At 42.2% G+C, this 18,988-nt stretch overlaps 1 protein-coding gene across 4 annotated transcripts in view; it reads left to right on the forward strand.

The window, feature by feature from the left end:
• Positions 1-27: 27 nt before the first annotated feature.
• Positions 28-18,988, forward strand: part of CLSTN1 (calsyntenin 1) — an 82,917-nt gene continuing 63,956 nt past the window's right edge. For 3 of the 4 annotated variants that reach the window (XM_077891294.1, XM_077891293.1, XM_077891295.1), the window contains exon 1: positions 180-332. In XM_077891294.1, the coding sequence (XP_077747420.1) occupies positions 242-332 (91 nt within the window). In that variant the 5' untranslated portion in view covers positions 180-241. Of the gene's footprint in view, positions 333-18,988 lie in introns of all 4 variants that reach the window. The other variant, XM_077891296.1, reaches the window with a different exon arrangement.

Consider the following 18,988-nt stretch of genomic DNA (forward strand, 5'->3'; position numbering starts at 1 on the left):
AGAGAGCGCGCCGCCGCCATCTTAGTTGCTGCCGCCGCCTCCAGCCCAGCGCTGCCTCGGCGGAGGGGAGGGCGCCCGCGGCCCGAGCGCGCGGCCCAGCGTCGCGGCGGCGGCTCGTCGGACCCCGGAGCTCGCCGCGGCGCGGAGCAGCCGGCCTCCGCCGCCAGAGCCCCGCTCGGCGCCCCGCGCGCGCGCCTGCCGCTCCCGCCTCGGGCCGGCCGCGGCGCCGGGAGCCCGAGCGATGCTGCGCCGCCCTGCACCCGCGCTGGCCCCGGCCGCCTGGCTGCTGCTGGCCGGGCTGCTGAGCGGCGGCGTGGTCTGGGCCGCGCGAGGTAAGCGGCGGGCCGGGGCGGGCCCGGGGGAGCCGGGGTGGGCGCGCGGCGCCGGGGGAGCGGGGCTCCGGCCCCGGGCGGGTCTGGGGGGCGTGCACGCGGGGCCGCGGCGGGGGGCACCCCGGGGAGAGGCCGGGAGAGGCCGGGGAGCTCTGTGGCGCGCTCAGAGGTGCCCCCAGAGGTGCCCCGGGCCGGGGGCGCGCGCTCGGTGCCGGCGTGCGCTTACATAAGAGCCCACTCCTCCGCATCCCCTTCCAGGAGCCCGGGGCTGCGCCGCGGCGCCGCGGACGCCGCATCCTCGCCCCTCTCCGCCTCCTCCCGGGGTCCTTTAAATCTTGTCTGTCTGCAGACAAGCCGAGGCCGAAACTTCTCGCTCCCCTCCCACGTTTCATCCAAAGGTGAAAATTGTGATGAGGTTTACGGTCGCGGTCTCATCCCGCGTTAGCGATCTGCGTCTCCTCCGCTCCCGCCGACCCCGCGGTGCAGTTTTTCTGACGGTAATTGAGACCGTGCAGGGGCTTACAGGTTCTCTTTGATTCCTCAGGGCCGACGTTATTGTACGGTTACCTGGCCAAACAAACAAACAAAAAAACAAAAAAACAACACACACACACACACACACACACAAACAAAAACAAAAAACCCCAAAAACTTCTTGGTGAATCGATGGTTTTGTTGTCGTTCTAACCTTCATCCACTTAACCTTTTAAACAGTGCACGCTTTCTGATACTGACTGATCTTGCCAACGAAAAGCTTACGCATTGCAGATACATGCCTCCGAATGGATCTTGGAATCGTAAACATTTTCCTTGGCCTTGGAGCAAAGTAATCTAGGTGTAGTCTATAGAGTACTTGGATTTTTTTTTTTTTATTTTTAATCAAAAATCTTGGGGGGAGAGGGCTGATAAAAGTCTAGATGAAACGATCATGTTTCATATTAATAAGCTTTTTTAAAAAAAATCCTCATTTTTCTCTTTCTTGGCATGACAGACGGAGAGAAGTATGGTGTTCACAAATTAAAGGGCAGAAGAGGCAAATGCATCTTTTGTTCCATGTTCCTTTCTTCCCACTGGGGATGATAAACTTTTGATTACTTCATTTCTAACATTCTGTTGACTGTCATAGTCAAGTCTCAGTCACGAAGTATAGAATCGCTCTCACTTTGGTTTTTAGAAGTTACATCAAGCTGAGTTGGAAATGTTCTTTCCAGATGTGGAGTGGAGGTCTGAAAGTCCAATATATCCAGGAGAAAATGTCAAAGTTCTGTGTCTCTTGGGGAAAACCCACACATTTTCAAAAATATGTGCTTGGACTGAGTATTTTGGGAACAGTTCAAATATGTTTAGTTTAGTCAGTGATAATGTTTCTTGTTAAAAAAACATATTTATCCATTCACCTCCACTTGCTTTTCATTATTGAATTACTTAAATTTATATTACAAATATAAATTTCAGCTCTCTATCTTCATTGTGGTGGGCAAACAAATGTTATGTGAAAGATGTATTGAGCGCTGAGTCCTTTGTAATTTGCTGATTTTCTATTATGAGCTTTTCTTGGTGCATTTATAGTACTTAAGAATAATTAGTCTGCAAAATAAAAATACATTTTAAACATCAGTTATTCTGTTGCTTTTTTTCTTTCCCCCAGCCTGCGGTAGGAAATGTCTTGTGAATATTACAAGAAATGCTAATAAAATGGTTTCATTTTGAGGGGTTACAAATGGATTTTATATGTAAATATGTAATTTATAGAGGCACTTTCTGTGAGCTCATTTTGAAGGGTGATCATTTCAACTAATATCTGACTTTTTTATTGCCATAAGACTAGCTATATCTAATAACTATTAATGGGATAAATATCATGTATAAATTGCTAGAGAGAATGTTAGATTTTGTAATATAAATTGCATCTTGACTATTAACTAGTTGTTTAATAGAGAACTCTGCATTTCACTTTAATTTGTAGCTGCGGTTCTTAAAAAAATATCAAGTAAATCAAAATGTTAGGCATATCCTTGGCATGCCCTAGGCTACCTGCTTTTCTCTTCAGTCAGTCAACGATCAGGAAATAGTCAATTGAAATGGAGAATATAGAAAGCTTATGAATATATATATATATATATGTTTTTTGAATATATATATATATATTTTTTTAAATGCGAGCTTGGACTGCCATTTCAAAGCCAAAGAAATAATTTTCATTGTTATTTTCCTGCTCGTTTGCACACAGACCTCTCAGTGAGGCCTCCCCTCACCATCCTATGTAAAATTTCATCTCTCTTTGAACTCTTAAATCCTCTTTTCCCTGCTTCACTTTTTCTGTTTCCATAGCACTTAATCCCATTCTGACACCCTTAATTTGTTTATTACCTGTCTCCCCTCACTAGGACGTAGGTCCCAAGATGGAAAGGTAGTTTGGTCTGCTCTGTTCACATGTGAATCCTATCACCCCCACATTCATATAGTACCAGTAGGTACTCAGTATTTGTTGAGTGATTGAATGGATGGACAACTCTTTCAGTTTTGATCAGTTTTGACAGTATAGTATTTTGATGTCCTAGTTTTCATCTGGCAGGTAAATGTTATATACTGAAAAAGGCATTACAGAGGATAAAACACCTAAATTCTGCATTGTGGATATAGAAAATCATTAGATAATTTTTCAAGGATCTGTTCTGTTGATTGCACTGTTGGGGATATTAGAGCATAAAAATCTATAGCAGCTTTTGAGGTCTGTAGGTTTTTTTTTTTTTAAGATGATATTTATTCATTTATTTATTTATTTATTCACAGAGAGAGAGAGAGAGAGGCAGAGACACAGGCAGAGGGAGAAGCGGGCTCCATGCAGGGAGCCCGACGTGGGACCCCCTGGGTCTCCAGGATCACGCCCTGGGCCACAGGCGGCGCTAAACCGCTGCGCCATTGGGGCTGCCCTAGGTCTGTAGTTTTGTGGCTACCACTCTGAGTTTAAAATTTTTTAAACATTATTTATTTATTTATTTGAGTGAGAGAGCAGAGTGAGTGAGAATACAAGTGGGAGGGAGGGGCAGAGGGAGAGGGAGAAGCAGGCTCCCCACTGAGCAGGGAGCCCTGAAACGGGGGCTCACTCAATCCCAGGACCTTGGGATCATGACCTAAGTCGAAGGCAGACTCTTAACCGACTGAGTCACTCACGGCCCCTGTGTCTAATTTTTTAAAATGCTGTGATTCTCTGCTTTTTTGGAAAGTGGTTTCTTAATTTGTTACCTTTTTTTCTGAAGTAACTTTGAGGAAGAATGCTTTGAATATAGACTTCAATATTATATATAATCTAATCGTTGTATTACTGGGAGTAAATGTCATTTATTTCATGTAGGAGACCTATATAACTACTAAAGAAATGATAAAATATTAATAATTCTGAATGTATTCCAATTTAAGAGCTCTAACTCAGTTAACTGGAACCTTCAGTTAACTACAAGAGTTCGTCTTCTGGCTGCAGACCACTTTAAGGAGGAATAACATAAAACCAAGCAATTTCATAGGAATCCTTTTGCAAAAGGAAGTTGTAGGAGTTCATATCATATGTTATCCGTGTCAGTACTATTTAAGACAAAACAATATTTCAGTTTTATTTTATTTTATTTTTTTTAATTTTTATTTATTTATGATAGTTACAGAGAGAGAGAGAGGCAGAGACACAGGCAGAGGGAGAAGCAGGCTCCATGCACCGGGAGCCCAACGTGGGATTCGATCCTGGGTCTCCAGGATCGCGCCCTGGGCCAAAGGCAGGCGCCAAACCGCTGCGCCACCCAGAGATCCCAATATTTCAGTTTTAGATGTAAAGGATATGACCCATAAATGAAATTTTAATGAAATAAAATATTTTTGCATTCAAGTTAGAGAATGCTGTAATTCTGTGATACTGGTTGCAGGACTTGGCTAAGTTCATTAAACCATCTCTTAATCTTTGAAGTGAGGATGTTAAAGTTTTAAGACATTTTTTAAAAGGATTGAATTATTTTTGTTATTGCTTTCTAAGACAGGAAAATATAATAGCAGGTGGGGTTGGGTAGAAAGTCTTCATTTATAAGAGTTTAAACAAAATAGGAGGTGTGATTATCCTGAAAATCACCAGGAGACTATTGCTCACATCTTCTGGTTAATTGAGGTTTAGGATCATTATGCTTTTAAGAAATGTATCTTATGGGCAGCGCTGGTGGCTCAGTTAGTTTAGCACCGTCTTCAGCCCAGGGTGTAATCCTGGAGACTGGGATCAAGTCCCACATCAGGTTCCCTGCATGGAGCCTGCTTCTCCCTCTGCCTGTGTCTGTGCCTCCCTCTGTGTGTCTCTCATGAATAAATAAATAAAATCTTAAAAAAAAAAAACAAAAAAAAAACGAAATGTATCTTGCTTTTTCTGTGGTCTTGATTTGGTAACAGCAGATGTATTTGAAGATATATTGTGTCTTTTATAAATGGAATCTAAGATAATTGATTTCTTATAAAACAGTTTAGTGGAGCTTCAGAAATAGGGATTCAGGATTGGTGGAAATGATTTATGCAGCATTGTGTTCTAGCACTGTAAAAAATCAAACAAAGGTGACATTTTGATAGCAGTGGAGATTATGCAAAAAGCCAGAGCTGGGAACCCTTAGACTGATATTCCCTTCCCTGCTGTCAGGCTGATGTGCTGCCCAGTGCTCTCTGGGCCACACCACCTAGGAATTGGGATATTGCATTTGATAGGCCCTTTCTTGTCCGTGTTTTAGGCATATTTTTGTTCATTTTCTTACTTAGGTGTAGGATGATATTGTTAAAGTTTTTCACAAGATGTGTTGCTATGGCTTCTTCATTTTTAAAGTTTTAGATGAAAATTCATTTACTTCAAAGTAACTGAATTGAGAACATCTTAAAAACCTATAAAACACATCTTCTGTTCCAGAACCCCAGTAAGAAGTAGGTGGTAACATAATAAAGGAAAAATCACATTTTCCTTTTTTACCTTGGGTCAGACATGAATATGGCTTTTCAGTCATCTGTTTTGGACCAGTTTGATTCTCTTGTGACAAGAACTTCTTAGAATCAGCTACTTTTTGGGCAGCCTGGGTGGCTCAGCAGTTTAGCGCTGCCTTCAGCCCAGGGCCTGATCCTGGAGACTCGTGATCGAGTCTCACATTGGGCTCCCTGCATGGAGCCTGCTTCTCCCTCTGCTTGTGTCTCTGCCTCTCTGTGTGTCTCTCATGAATAAATAAATAAAGTCTTAAATGGTCTACCAACTGAGCCAGCCAGGCGCCCTCCTTTCAGAACATTTTCATCACCTTAAACAGGAGCCCTTAGCTGTCACTCTAATTCCCCTTTCCCCAGCTTTTGACAACCCCAGTCTACTTCCTGTCTCTATGGTTTTGACTGTGCTGGACATTCCGTATCAATGGAATCCTGTAACATATGGCCTGTTTGTGACTGGCTTGTTTCACTTGATGTTTTCAGGGTTCATCTATGTTGAAACGTGCATCAGAACTTCTTTTTTATGGCTATATAATATTTGACATAGGTTTGTGTCCCTCCAGAATTCATATGTTGAAACTAAATCCCCAATATCATGGTATTTGGAGATGGGGCTTTTGAGGGGTAATTAGGGAAAGAGGGAGAGCCCTCACGAATGGCATGAGTTCCCTTATAAAAGAGAACCCATAGAGCTCCCTAACCCCTTCCACAAAGTGAAGACACAGCAAGATGATGGCTGTCTGCAAACCAGAAAAGGATCTCAGCAGAACTCAAACATCGTGGCATCTTGATCTCGGACTTCCCAGCTTCCAGATCTCTGAGGAATAAATTTCTGTTGTTCACAAGCCACCCAGTAGTATTTTGTTTTGGCAGCCCAAATAGACTAAGGCAATATTTCTTTGTATAGATAAGCCACATTTTGTTGATATGTTCACCAGTCGATGGACACTTGGGTGGTTTTCCACTTTGTGGCTACTCTGAATACTGCTGCTGTGAACATTTTTTTTTTTTTTTTTTTTTTTTGCTGTGAACATTTGTATACAGGCTTTGTGTGCACATATATTTTCAGTTCTCTTGGGTGTACACCTAAGAGTGGAATTGCTGGGTCATGTGGTATAACTCTGTTCACCATGTTGGGGAGCTGCAGAACTGTTTCTCAGAGTGGCTGTACCACCTACACTCACTCTTGACCTCTGAATCACTCCTGGGAGGTTTTTTTCTAATCAGATACATATTTCACAGTTGTCTATGTTTTCTTTCAAGGGTTTTAAGTTGCTGATGTTTTCCTGCTCTAGGGATAAACTGGCGTTTCATCCAACCAGCTTCTTCCACCATCCTCTCCTGTATCATTTCCAGTGTTGAAAGGCCTGCCCTCTATGCAAGTAGCCCTTCCTGTAAAAACAGATGTTTCTTCACACTTCGCTGACATTTGATCATTCAGCCTGGGCACCTGCTAGCACAAAAAGCGATGCTTTTCTGAAAAACATTGAGACTTGGGTTGGCTTACCTTAGGTCTGAAGCTTACCAGTCCTTTAGATCTTTGCCGCATCTAGTCCTGCAGCTCTTTTGTTTTTACCACTCTCATTTTAAGAGTGGCTGAGCCCCAGGCTCTGATTTCTGGCTGTGATGAGAAATGAGCTCATAAGGTGCAGACTCTATGGTTAGGGGATAAGCAGAGTGAACCTCCAGGTTCCAGGAGCAGGGTTTAATTTTTAGAAAGGAACTGGACGAAATGTTAGAATTCTTTTTTTTTTTTTAAGATTTTAATTATTTATTCCAGATAGAGAACAGGGGGAGGAACACAGAGAGGGGGACAAGCAGACCCCTGGCTAAGTGCAGAGCCCCACAAGGGGCTCTGTCTCACGACCTGAGATCAGGACCTGAGCCGAAACCAAGAGTCCAACACTTAACTTGGTTTCGGTGCCCCCGGAATCCTAGACTTCTTAAACAACTAGTTTGGAATATGATGTTTCTTCATTACATTTTTTTTCCTTCTAATTGGCTAAAAAGTGTGCTTTGTTAAAGTGAATTCTTTTGTCTGGTTCTTTGATTTTATTCTTTAAGTAACTATTTGTTGTTTACCCAATTTTTAATCATAGTATAAAACATAGAGGGATCCCTGGGTGGCACAGCAGTTTGGCGCCTGCCTTTGGCCCAGGGCGCGATCCTGGAGACCCGGGATCGAATCCCACATCGGGCTCCCGGTGCATGGAGCCTGCTTCTCCCTCTGCCTATGTCTCTGCCTCTCTCTCTCTCTCTGTGACTATCATAAATAAATAAAAAAAAATTAAAAAAAAGAAACTTCCTCTTGTGGGTTTCTTATTAAAAAAAAATAAAAATAAAACATAGAAATGTATGTCTTTTAGATACAAAGTGAATTTTAAAACTCAGTAAATATGAAAGTCATCTTTGTTTAAGGCCTTAAAGTGTAACAAAGACATTTATTTGGAGCTCTTCCTAATAGTTATAATTTTTTTCTTATATAATACAGTACTTTGATATTAAGAATCCCCAAGAAAAAGATCAGTCATCATAAACTTAAATTGAAGATATGTAAAACTTGAGAATCATTTGTATAAAGTTGTCTATTAAGTGGCTTTTAAAGAACATGATTTATTCCATCTGAAATGCAGAATTCAGTCACATTTAATTTTACATATTTCAGATGTAGTTAATGAATATTGTGAGGACCAGCTGGATAATATGTGCGGCCAAGTGCAAAATCAAAGTGCTGGCCCTGGGGATCCCTGGGTGGCTCAGCAGTTTAGCGCCCGCCTTCGGGGCAGGGCGTGATCCTGGAGTCTGGGGATCGAGTCCCGAATCCCGCGTGGGGCTCTGTGTCTCTGCCTCTCTCTCTCTCATGAATAAATAAATAAAATCTTTAAAAACAAAACAAAGTGCTGGCCCCTTGGGATGCCTTGGTGGTTCAGTGGTTGAGCGTCTGCCTTCAGCTCAGGGCGTGATCCTGGAGTCCTGGGATCGAGTCCCGCATTGGGCTTCTTACATGGAGCCTGCTTCTCCCTTTGCCTGTGTCTCTGTGTCTCTGCCTCTCTCTCTCTCTCTGTCTCTCATGAATAAATAAATAAAATCTTAAAAAACAACAACAATGACAAAAAGTGCAGGCCCCTTTGCTCAAAAATTATTAATAATTTCAATATGACAAAGAGCACTACACCAAGCATGGGGCCCAAAAGACCTAGAAAATTGTCTTGAATATTGATAGACTTACCCTGATGGCAGGATATTAATAGTTGGAATGCAGACTTGGCTCTGGGATTTTCACCAGGGCCCTTGGTCCTCTGGACTTGTTCAGATGAACCAGCTGATGCCCCCTCCTCAGTGACACCTTCCCCTGGTGCTCCCCTCCTCATAGCAAGACTGGTATTTTCTGGTGGCCTTAGGGTAGGGGGTGGATACTCTTCTCTCCTTAGCACCAAGCAAAGGACAGAGTATACTCAGCTCACAATAATAGTGCCAGCAAATCAGAGGTAGAAGCTAATTGAGGAATAGGGTCACTTTTGATTTGGGGGCTTATAGCCTTTGCATCAGCAGATTATATTTACTTTTAAAATGCCTTGACTAATTCATGCTGGTTTCCTATTACTTATGGAATCAGTAATGAGGACAACAAAAATAATTAAAATTCTTGGATAATCCCTAATTTTTTTTTGCTACGCTTTTTTTAAATTTTTTTATTTATGATAGTCCTATATATATATATATATAGAGAGAGAGAGAGAGGCAGAGACACAGGCAGAGGGAGAAGCAGGCTCCATGCACCAGGAACCTGACGTGGGATTCGATCCCGGGTCTCCAGGATCGCGCCCTGGGCCAAAGGCAGGCGCCAAACCACTGCGCCACCCAGGGATCCCTTGCCACGCTTTTCAAACGTTTTTCAGAGTAGCTGGTAAGTAGCAAAATTCACTGGCTTGAATTGAAATTTTTTCCCAGGCTTTACTCAGGCTGGAGTTCTTACAGGAACAGGGCAGGGATTGAAAGGTGGGCAGTGGCCATTCTCAGTATGGGAACACATCAGTTACCTGTGCCGTGATAATGATAGGGTATCTTGATAATCCCATCTGTATTATAAAGCCCTGAATTGGCAATGTTTTGCGCTTGCTTCTGAGTTGTTTGTAAGATACCCATTAATACCTGCCCATGGTTCCTGAATGAAGCATTTTCATTTGGCAAGGGTTTATTTATTTATTTTTTTTTATTAAATATTTTTTTTTAATTTTTATTTATTTATGATAGAGAGAGAGAGGCAGAGACACAGGCAGAGGGAGAAGCAGGCTCCATGCACCGGGAGCCCGATGTGGGATTCGATCCTGGGTCTTCAGGATCACGCCCTGGGCCAAAGGCAGGCGCCAAACCACTGCGCCACCCAGGGATCCCTTGGCAAGGGTTTAAAAAGTCTATGCCCAAGTGTAAGAAACTTTCTCTTGCTTAATTAAGAGGAGCAGCTAACAAGCATCTTCTAAACATTCAAAGCCCAGAATAGAAAAGGACTTAAATGCTTTTTTATATGAAATTGACCTTATTTATTTACTTATTTTTCAAAGATTTATTTATTTATTCATGAGAGACAGAGGCAGAGACACAGGCAGAGGGAGAAGCAGGCTCCATGCAGGGAGCCTAACATGGGACTCGATCCTGGATCTCCAGTATCAGGTCCTGGGCTGAAGGCGGCGCTAAACCGCGGAGCCACCCGGGCTGCTTGAAATTGGTCATTTTTAAACCTTTTCTTACTGTAAGAACCTGTAACCAGTGGGATATTTTCATAACATAATCTCCCCTTCCCCCTGATGGCAACTTTAATTAATAACAACTGCAACATTAGTATTTGTTTGATTGATGAAATGTTTTAGAAAGGTTATAAATGCCAGTGATTAGTAAATATTTGCTTATTCAGTTGATAAAATTTATTAACCCCACCTTTTCTAGAATTTTTTTTTTAAGATTTTATTTATTTATTCATGGAGAGAGAGAGAGAGAGTGACAGAGAGGCAGAGACAAAGGCAGAGGGAGAAGCAGGCTCCATGCAGGGAGCCTGACGGGGGACTCGATCCGAGGTCTCCAGGATCACACCCCGGGCTGAAGGCAGTGCTAAACCGCTCGGCCACCAGGGCTGCCCTAGAATTGTTTTGAGTATTCTTGAAAGGTTTGAGATTTTTACCACTACTTTAAAAAAGTAATGCATAAGACAAGTATGTATTTGTTGCATTTTTTCTTTTCCTACTAAGTGTGTGTTTATGTGGTTCTCAGTGCTGATGGACAGAATGAAACCAGAAGCAGTGAGAAAGCAAATACGGGTCATTCCGACCAGGCTTTGGTGGTTTAGGCCTGAAGGAAGAATGTTAGACGGGTTTCCTGAAGTTTCTGTTTTATCTGGAAGCTCAGGTCAGTGGTGTAGGAGAACAGATAGGGATTTGGGGCAAAAGCCTTGACTTGGAACAGAGCAGTCCTGACTGTACCTTCTTATCTTTTGGAATTTCAAGCAGAGACAGGCAGACTGAGGCAGGTTGGTACAGTGGGCAGCAATAGAACCCCAGGACTCTCAGCAGTGGCTATGGAAAGTCAGTCCATGCTCAGATCTGGTCAGATCGAGAGCTTTTCTCCTGAATGCTGTGGTATGTTTTAGTCTTCTATTCTTGTATTCTCACATTGAATGGCCTGGGCACGGTGAACTCACCCCACGCAGAAGCTCCTTGACTACCTCCGTTCTGTGCAGTCTCCTCGTGCAGCTGCTAACCTAGCTTGGACTTGATGTGTTGTTTCCTGGGGCCCATTTCTGATTCCCTGATGACCTGAAAAGGCAGTCTGTATCCACCTATTAGGAATTCAAATTAGATCTCAAATTGCGTTTTCCTGGAAACAATGTTATAAACCGTTTCAGTTCTAAAAGTGATCGTCAAAACTGATTTAACCCATAACACAAGTGGAAACCAGGCAAATTTGTAGTAAAACACAGCACATACATCATTACAGTATTAATTTTATAAACCAGCAATGAAGTGCTTGTTAAAATGTGGAAAGTTGGTCTTGAAGTAGTAAAGTGGCTTTAAAAGATTTCATCAGGGCAGCCCCGGTGGCTCAGCGGTTTAGCGCCGCCTGCAGCCCAGGGCGTGATCCTGGAGACCCTGGATCGAGTACCACATCGGGCTCCCCGCACGGTGCCTGCTTCTCCCTCTGCCTGTCTCTGCCTCTCTCTCTAGCTGTGTCTCTATGAATAAATAAAAAATCTTTGAAAAAAAAATAAATGAATAAAATCTTAAAAAAAAAAAAGATTTCATTGGGAGCATCAGCCATGATCAGTCACTCTTGGCTCACACCTGGACGGAAGTGGGGTGACTTCCAAGTGACCTGGCCTGTGAGAGGGGCAGGAGGGAATTGTGACCTGTTCCTTGTGATCTTGAAGAGGAAGGATTCGGAAGAGGAAAGATGTGGGCCAGCACGCCCCCTGGTGACCAGGTGGGAGCACTGCAGGGGTGGCTGACGGGGGGCCAGAAGGGGGAGCGGCACAGTGGGTGCAGTGGGCTTTCTGCCAACAGCCGTGTGTCTGGTGCACGCTCCGAGAACTGCCTGTGTGTGCAGGTCTCCCCTTTCAGAGGATGCTTACCAATATGCATCATTTAAAGGAATGACTTATGGTTAGGTTATGTTTGCCATCAAAGAAAATTTTACTTAAGAATTGACCATTCCTCGGAGCGGCCCCTGTGGCTCAGTGGTTTAGCGTCGCCTTCAGCCCAGGCAGGGCCTGATCCTGGAGACCCGGGATCCAGTCCCGCGTTGGGCTCCCTACATGGAGCCTGCTTCTCCCTCTGCTTGTGTCTCTGCCTCTCTCTCTCTGCGTCTCTCATGAATAAATAAAATCTTAAAAAAAATTTTTTGACCATTCCTTGAATTGTCCAAGTTCCAGAATATATACGAATTAAATTTACTCCCTGCAGGTTTTTAAAAAATATTTTATTTATTTATTTATTCATGAGAGACAGAGAGAGAGGCAGAGACATAGGCAGAGGGAGAAGCAGGCTCCCTGCAGGGAGCTTGATGGGGACTCAATCCCAAGACCTCGGGATCATGACCTGAGTCAAAGGCAGAGGCTCAACCACTGAGCCAACCAGGTGCTCCAAGCCCCAAGTATTCTTTTTTTTTTTTTTTTTTTTTTTTTAAGGTTCTATCTATTTATTCATGAGAACACAAAGAGAGAGGCAGGCTCCATGCAGGGAGCCTGACATGGGACTTGATTCCAGGACTCCAGTATCACACCCTGAGATGAAGGCAGGCGCTTAACCACTGAGCCACCCAGGCATCCCAGGCCCAAGTACTTTTGATTGGATGTGTACATGTTATTTACTGGAGGTCATCCATTCTAAATAGTAGTGACCTGGTGACTTCTAACAGTAATGAAAAAGGGTGCCTGCAGGCCCCCTCTTCAAATCTTTGTTTAGGATGATCTCTGAGGTAGTCTTTCCCTAAGGATGTTATGTGGATAGGTGTTACTTGTTAAAAGGGGTGTGTTGGTTACCTAAGTTTGGGAAATGGGGTCAGTGCTGCAGGACGTCTCAGACCTTTAGCGGACTGTGTTCAATTGCTGGGGGTGGAGAGTGGCGGAATGTAATCCACATTTATCTAGTTAACGATGGTGGAGCCTTTCATGACACTATTGTATACCATAGAGCAGTTTGGGAAATGCTGTCACCTCCATACTGTAGGAAAAAAAATATAATTTTGTACAAAAAGAATAGGTTAAAATGACCTAAAATACTGTCTCTTTGAGATCACTAGTCTTATCCCCTTTGTGTATATCTCCCTTGTAAAAATGTATCTATGTAGTCAAAAGTTTTAAACAAAACAAGCTCATTTTTACTAGTTGTTTCATAACCTTCTCATGTCATTTATTAAACGTTTGTCTGGGTATGGTGGGTGTATCCATTAGAGGGATGTATGTAGTAGGTTCTATTTAATCCTATAGGGTTCCAAGCTCTTTGGTCTCAGAAACCTCTGTGCTCTCAAAAATTATTTTTTTTAAAGATTTTATTTATTTATTCATAGAGATGCAGAGAGAGAGAGAGAGAGAGAGGCAGAGACACAGGCAGAGGGAGAAGCAGGCTCCATGCAGAGAGCCTGACGTGGGACTCGATTCCGGGTCTCCAGGATCACGCCCTGGGCTGCAGGCGGTGCTAAACCGCTGCGCCACCGGGGCTGCCCTCAAAAATTATTAAAGACCTCAAAAAGGTTGTGTTTATGTGGGTTATATTGATCAACATTTATTCTTAGAAATAAAACTGAGACCCTATTAAAATATTTATTAATTTATTTAAAATAGCAATGATAAACCCATTATTATTATTATTATTTATTTATGATAGTCACACAGTGAGAGAGAGAGAGGCAGAGACATAGGCAGAGGGAGAAGCAGGCTCCATGCACCGGGAGCCTGATGTGGGATTCGATCCCGGGTCTCCAGGATCGCGCCCCAGGCCAAAGGCAGGCGCCAAACCACTGCACCACCCAGGGATCCCTGATAAACCCATTAAATGATAACACTATTTACTATATTTAAATTGAAATATAGTTGGGTAACCTTATATTTTTAACGAAACATACTGTATTTTCCAGAACAAAAAGCAATTTATTTATTTATAAAGATTTTATTTATTTATTCATGAGAAACACAGGCAGAGGGAGAAGCAGGCTCCATGCAGGAGAGCCTGATGTGGGACTCGATCCTGAGTCTCCAGGATCACATCCCGGGCTGAAGGCGGCGCTAAACTGCTGAGCCACCTGGGCTGCCCCAAAAGCAATTTCGTAAGAAGACTGGTATTGTTTTACCTTTTTGCTAATCTCTTTAATGTGGATTTAAGAGAAGTCAGCCAGATTCTCCAGTCAACTCCTTGCTATCTGTTGTTTGGTTGAAGTAGGGGAGGAAAATTTAGCCTCACACAAATAAGCAGCTGGAGAAGGGAGGCTTTGTGGTCCTCCTGAAAGGGTCTTGGGGACCCCAGCAGTTCTCAGATTGACCATAGTCTAATAATGGTGGTTGATGTCAAAATACATTTGAGGGATATGTCACCTGTAATTTGCTTCTAAATAATAGAGGAAGTAGAAAGCAAAGCTTGCAAAGGATATGCTTTAAAAAAAGAGAAATTAGAGTTAATTCAGCAGATTCCTATAATCCAGAGTATTTCTTTCTTATTTACATGGTCATTTGCTTTCTTGATTGTAGAAGACGTTGTTGTTCTGGTCCCCAGGTATGGATTTGCCTGTAATGTAATATGGGCAGCCCGTTCTCCAATGAGGGGCCGCTACTGGTAGGCCATCAATACCCTCTGTGTGAGGAATCAGGATCTTGTGTGCCTGTGGTTTATCACTTTGGTTTTCTTTTTAATTTTACTACAGGACAAATTTTTAATGAGGGAAAAGGCAAGAATAGGTGAACAAGTAGAGAAAGATACTAACATCAGATTTTGGGGGGCTTTTTCTTTGGGAGTATACACTTAATTAGTATTTCTAGAATGAGATCTAGAAAAAATCAAGCTTTTTTTTAAAAAAAAAAGTTCAATACTTAGAAAAGATTACCATCTTTGTTTTTCCTCATAAGATAGCCCTTTTAAGACCTTTAAATGGCTGATTTCATTGTAAAAAATGCTTTTAATAACTACCGCAAAGAGGAATTCTCTAGTGCTATTTGCTTTCTTTTCCTAAAAAATCTTTTGGAAAAAAAAAAAAATCTTTTGGAGTTTTCTCAGAATCGAGTAAGTTATGCATAAGTACTTGTCCTGTTTGTCTTGGTGGGGAATGGTTGATGGGTTGTTTTGGGAGGACTCTTGGTTACTAATGATCTAGTTCTTGGTTGGACTACATTCCATTAAGTCCAGTTTCCTCTTGAAAGGTCATATAATCCTTTTCCCTCTTTTATGATAAAGACATTTACTTTAATTTTTAAAAAAGATTTTATATTTAAGTAAACTCTCAACCCAATGTGGGGCTCGACCTCACAACCCTGAGATCACGACGTGAGTGTGAAACCAAGAGTCAGACACTTAACCAACTGAGCCAGCCAGGCGCCCCAACCCCAGTCCTTTCCTTTTAAAACCTGACAACTTAGTTTTCCCAGTTAAGTAATCTCTGGTTACTTGCATATTATTATTGCATTCGAACTTCAGGTACTTTTTAAAACTGGAATCCTAGGGACACCTACCTGAGTGGCTCAGCGATTAAGCAGCTGCCTTTGGTTCAGGGCATGATCCTGGAGTCCCAGAATTGAGTCCCACATTGGGCTCCCTACACGGAGCCTGCTTCTCCCTTTGCCTGTGTCTCTGCTTCTCTCTCTCTCCCTGTCTCTCATGAATAAATAACTAAAATCTTAAAAAAGAAAACTGGGAACCTAAAAATCTGCTAATCTATCTAAAAAAAATCAGTTTCTGAATTATATGGCTAGAATTCTAGAAATGGAGAGGATTTTACCATTAATTTAGCTCAATCAGCCCATTTTACTGAAGAGGAGATGAGTTTAGTGGTTACTATTGTCAGTATGATGTTTTATAGCTCATACTATGAAAAGCAGTAATACATAAGCCCCTCTAGAGTCTTTAATCTCATTTTTCTCTGTAACAAAGAATATTCAGAAAGCATAAAGCTGAGTGACTAGTTAGGAACCTTTCATGTACAGTTGAGTCAGGAATGATTATGAAATTGGGTTGGAGTTTTAAAAATTCTGGAGAAAGTGCATTGTATTAAAGTTACATCATTTTCAATTTTGTAGTACTTGTTTGTGCACATGTCCCAGAAGTTTGCACACTATTCCCAAATCACAGTGTCAGAGTTGACAGCAATTCCTGGCATGTGATTCTTCTCTACAATGAGGACTGGCATCATTAGCTAGTCTCTGCTGGAATTCATCTAATCAGGGAGCTCTTTTCATTTTGGGGGAAGGGTGGGCAGCCTGCATTGTCAGATTTAAATTAATGAACTTTTTTTTTGAAGAGCAGTGTTCAGGGCAAAATTGAGTGGAAAGTGCAGGGAGTTTTCATATGCCGTGTTCGCCACATGTGTACAACGTCCCCCACTATTGACACCTTGCACCATAGTGTTATATGTATTACAGTAAAAGAACCCACACTGACACATCATTATCATCCAGAGTCCATAGTTTACATTAGGGTTTATTCTTGGTGTTGTATGTTCTGTGGGTTTTGACAAATGTCTGATGATATGTATTCACCACTGTAGAATCATATTGAATAGTGTCACTGCCCTGAAAATCCTCTGCACTCCACCTGTTCATTCCCTTCTCCACCCCCACCCCCCCGCGCCACCTCATCAGCCACTGATCTTTCACTGTCTCCATAGTTTTAACATTTTCTAGAATGTCACAGAGTTGGAATCACACAGTGTGCAGCCTTTTCAGATTGGCTTCTTTCACTTAGTAATGCACATAAAGTTCCTCCTCGTCTTTTCATGGCTTGGCAGCCGTTCTTCTTCTTCTTCTTCTTCTTCTTCTTCTTCTTCTTCTTCTTCTTCTCCTTCTCCTTCTCCTTCTCCTTCTCCTTTTCTCCTTCTCTCCTTCTCTCCTTCTCTCCTCTCCTTCTCTCCTCCTCCTCCTCCTCCTCCTCCTCCTTCTCCTTTTCTTTTCTTCTTCTTCTTCTTCTTTTTTTTTTTTTAAGTGCTAAGTAATCCTTATCTGGATGAAGTACAGTTTATCCATTCACCTACTAACGGACAGCTTGGTTGCTCCCAAGTTTGGGCAATTATGAAAAAAATTGCTGTCAACATCCATGTGCAGGTTTTTGTGTGGACATAAGTTTTCTACTCGTTTGAGTAAATACCAAAGGGTGTGACTGCTGGATCATATGTTAAGATTATGATTGGTTTTGTAAGCAACTTGCCAAACTGTCTTTCAAAGTGTCTGTACCATTTTGTATTCCCACCAGCAACGAGTGAGAGTTCCTTATGCTCCACATCCTCCCCAGCATTTGGTGTTATCAGTGTTTTGGATTTTGGCAATTCTAATAGGTGTGTAGTGGTATCATTGTTGTTTTAATTTATAATTCCCGAATGACATATGATGTTGAACATGTTTTTATATGCTTTCTGTCTGTATATCTTTGATGAGGTATCTATCTGTTCAGGTCTTTTACCCATTTATTTTATTATTATTTTTTTTAAAAGCATTCTTAATCTTTTTTTTTTTAATTTTTTATTTATTTATGATAGTCAGAGAGAGAGAGGCAGAGACACAGGCAGAGGGAGAAGCAGGCTCCATGCACCGGGAGCCCGATGTGGGACTCGATCCCGGGTCTCTGGGATTGCGCCCTGGGCCAAAGGCAGGCGCCAAACCGCTGTGCCACCCAGGGATCCCTCTTTTACCCATTTAAAAAAATCATACTGTTTTGTTTTTTTTTTTCCATACTGTTTTCTTATTGTTGAGTTTGTGTGTTTGGTTTTTTTTAAAGATTTTATTTATTTATTCATGAGAGACACACACAGAGAGAGGTAGAGACATAGGCAGAGGGAGAAGGAGGCTCCCTCTGGGGAGCCCGATGTGGGACTCCGTCCCAGGACCCTGGATCACGACCTGAGCCAAAGGCAGATGCTCAACCACTGAGCCACCCAGGTGTCCCATATGTTTGTTTTCTTGCTGTTTGTGTATTTTGGACAGCAGTCATTTATCAATCTTTTGCAAATATTTTCTTCTAGTTGGTGGCTTGTGTTGTTATTCACCTGACATTACTTTTTACAGAGCAGAGTTTTAAAATTTTAATGTAGTCCAATTATCAATTCTTTCTTTCATGGATTGTGTTATGACCATGTCCAAGGTCATCTACGTTTTCTCCTGCATTATCTTCCAGGAGTTTTATAGTTTTGCATTTCATACTTAGGTCTACTACATCTATTTGGATTTCATTTTTGTGAAGGGTGTAAGGTCTGTGTCTAGATTTCATCCTTTTTCTTGTGGATGTCCAGTTATTTTAGCACCATTTGTTGAAAGGATTTTGTTCCATCGTATTGCCTTTGCTCCTTTGTTAAAGATCAGTTGACTGACTATATGTGGATCTACTTCTAGGCTCTCCATTTATTTGTTCTGTTCCATTGATCTATTTATCTCTTCTTCCACCAGTATCGCACTGTGTTGATTACTGTAGCTTTGTATAAATCTTTGTTCTTCTTCAGTATTGAGTTGGGTCTTTTGCCTCCCTTTAAAAATTTTAGACTCAGCTTATTGATACAGCATAACTTGCTGGATTTTTTTTTTTTAAAGATTTTATTTATTTATTCAGAGAGAGAGAGAGGCAGAGACACAGGCAGAGGGAGAAGCAGGCTCCATGCACCGGGAGCCCGACGTGGGACTCAACCCTGGGTCTCCAGGATCACACCCCGGGCTGCAGGCGGTGCTAAACCGCTGCGCCACCGGGGCTGCCCAACTTGCTGGATTTTGATTGGAATGAATTGAATCTATAGAGCAAGTTGGAAAGAATTGTCATCTTGACAATATTGAGTCTTCTCCGTGAACATGGGATACCTCTCCATTTATTTGGTTCTGTTTTGATATCTGTTTTTTTAAAATTTTTATTTATTATTTATGATAGTCACAGAGAGAGAGAGAGAGGCAGAGACACAGGGAGAGGGTTCGAAGCAGGCTCCATGCACTGGGAGCCCAATGTGGG

This window comes from Canis aureus, chromosome 3, assembly GCF_053574225.1.
Source record: "Canis aureus isolate CA01 chromosome 3, VMU_Caureus_v.1.0, whole genome shotgun sequence".
In the NCBI taxonomy this organism is placed as follows: Eukaryota; Metazoa; Chordata; class Mammalia; order Carnivora; family Canidae; genus Canis; species Canis aureus.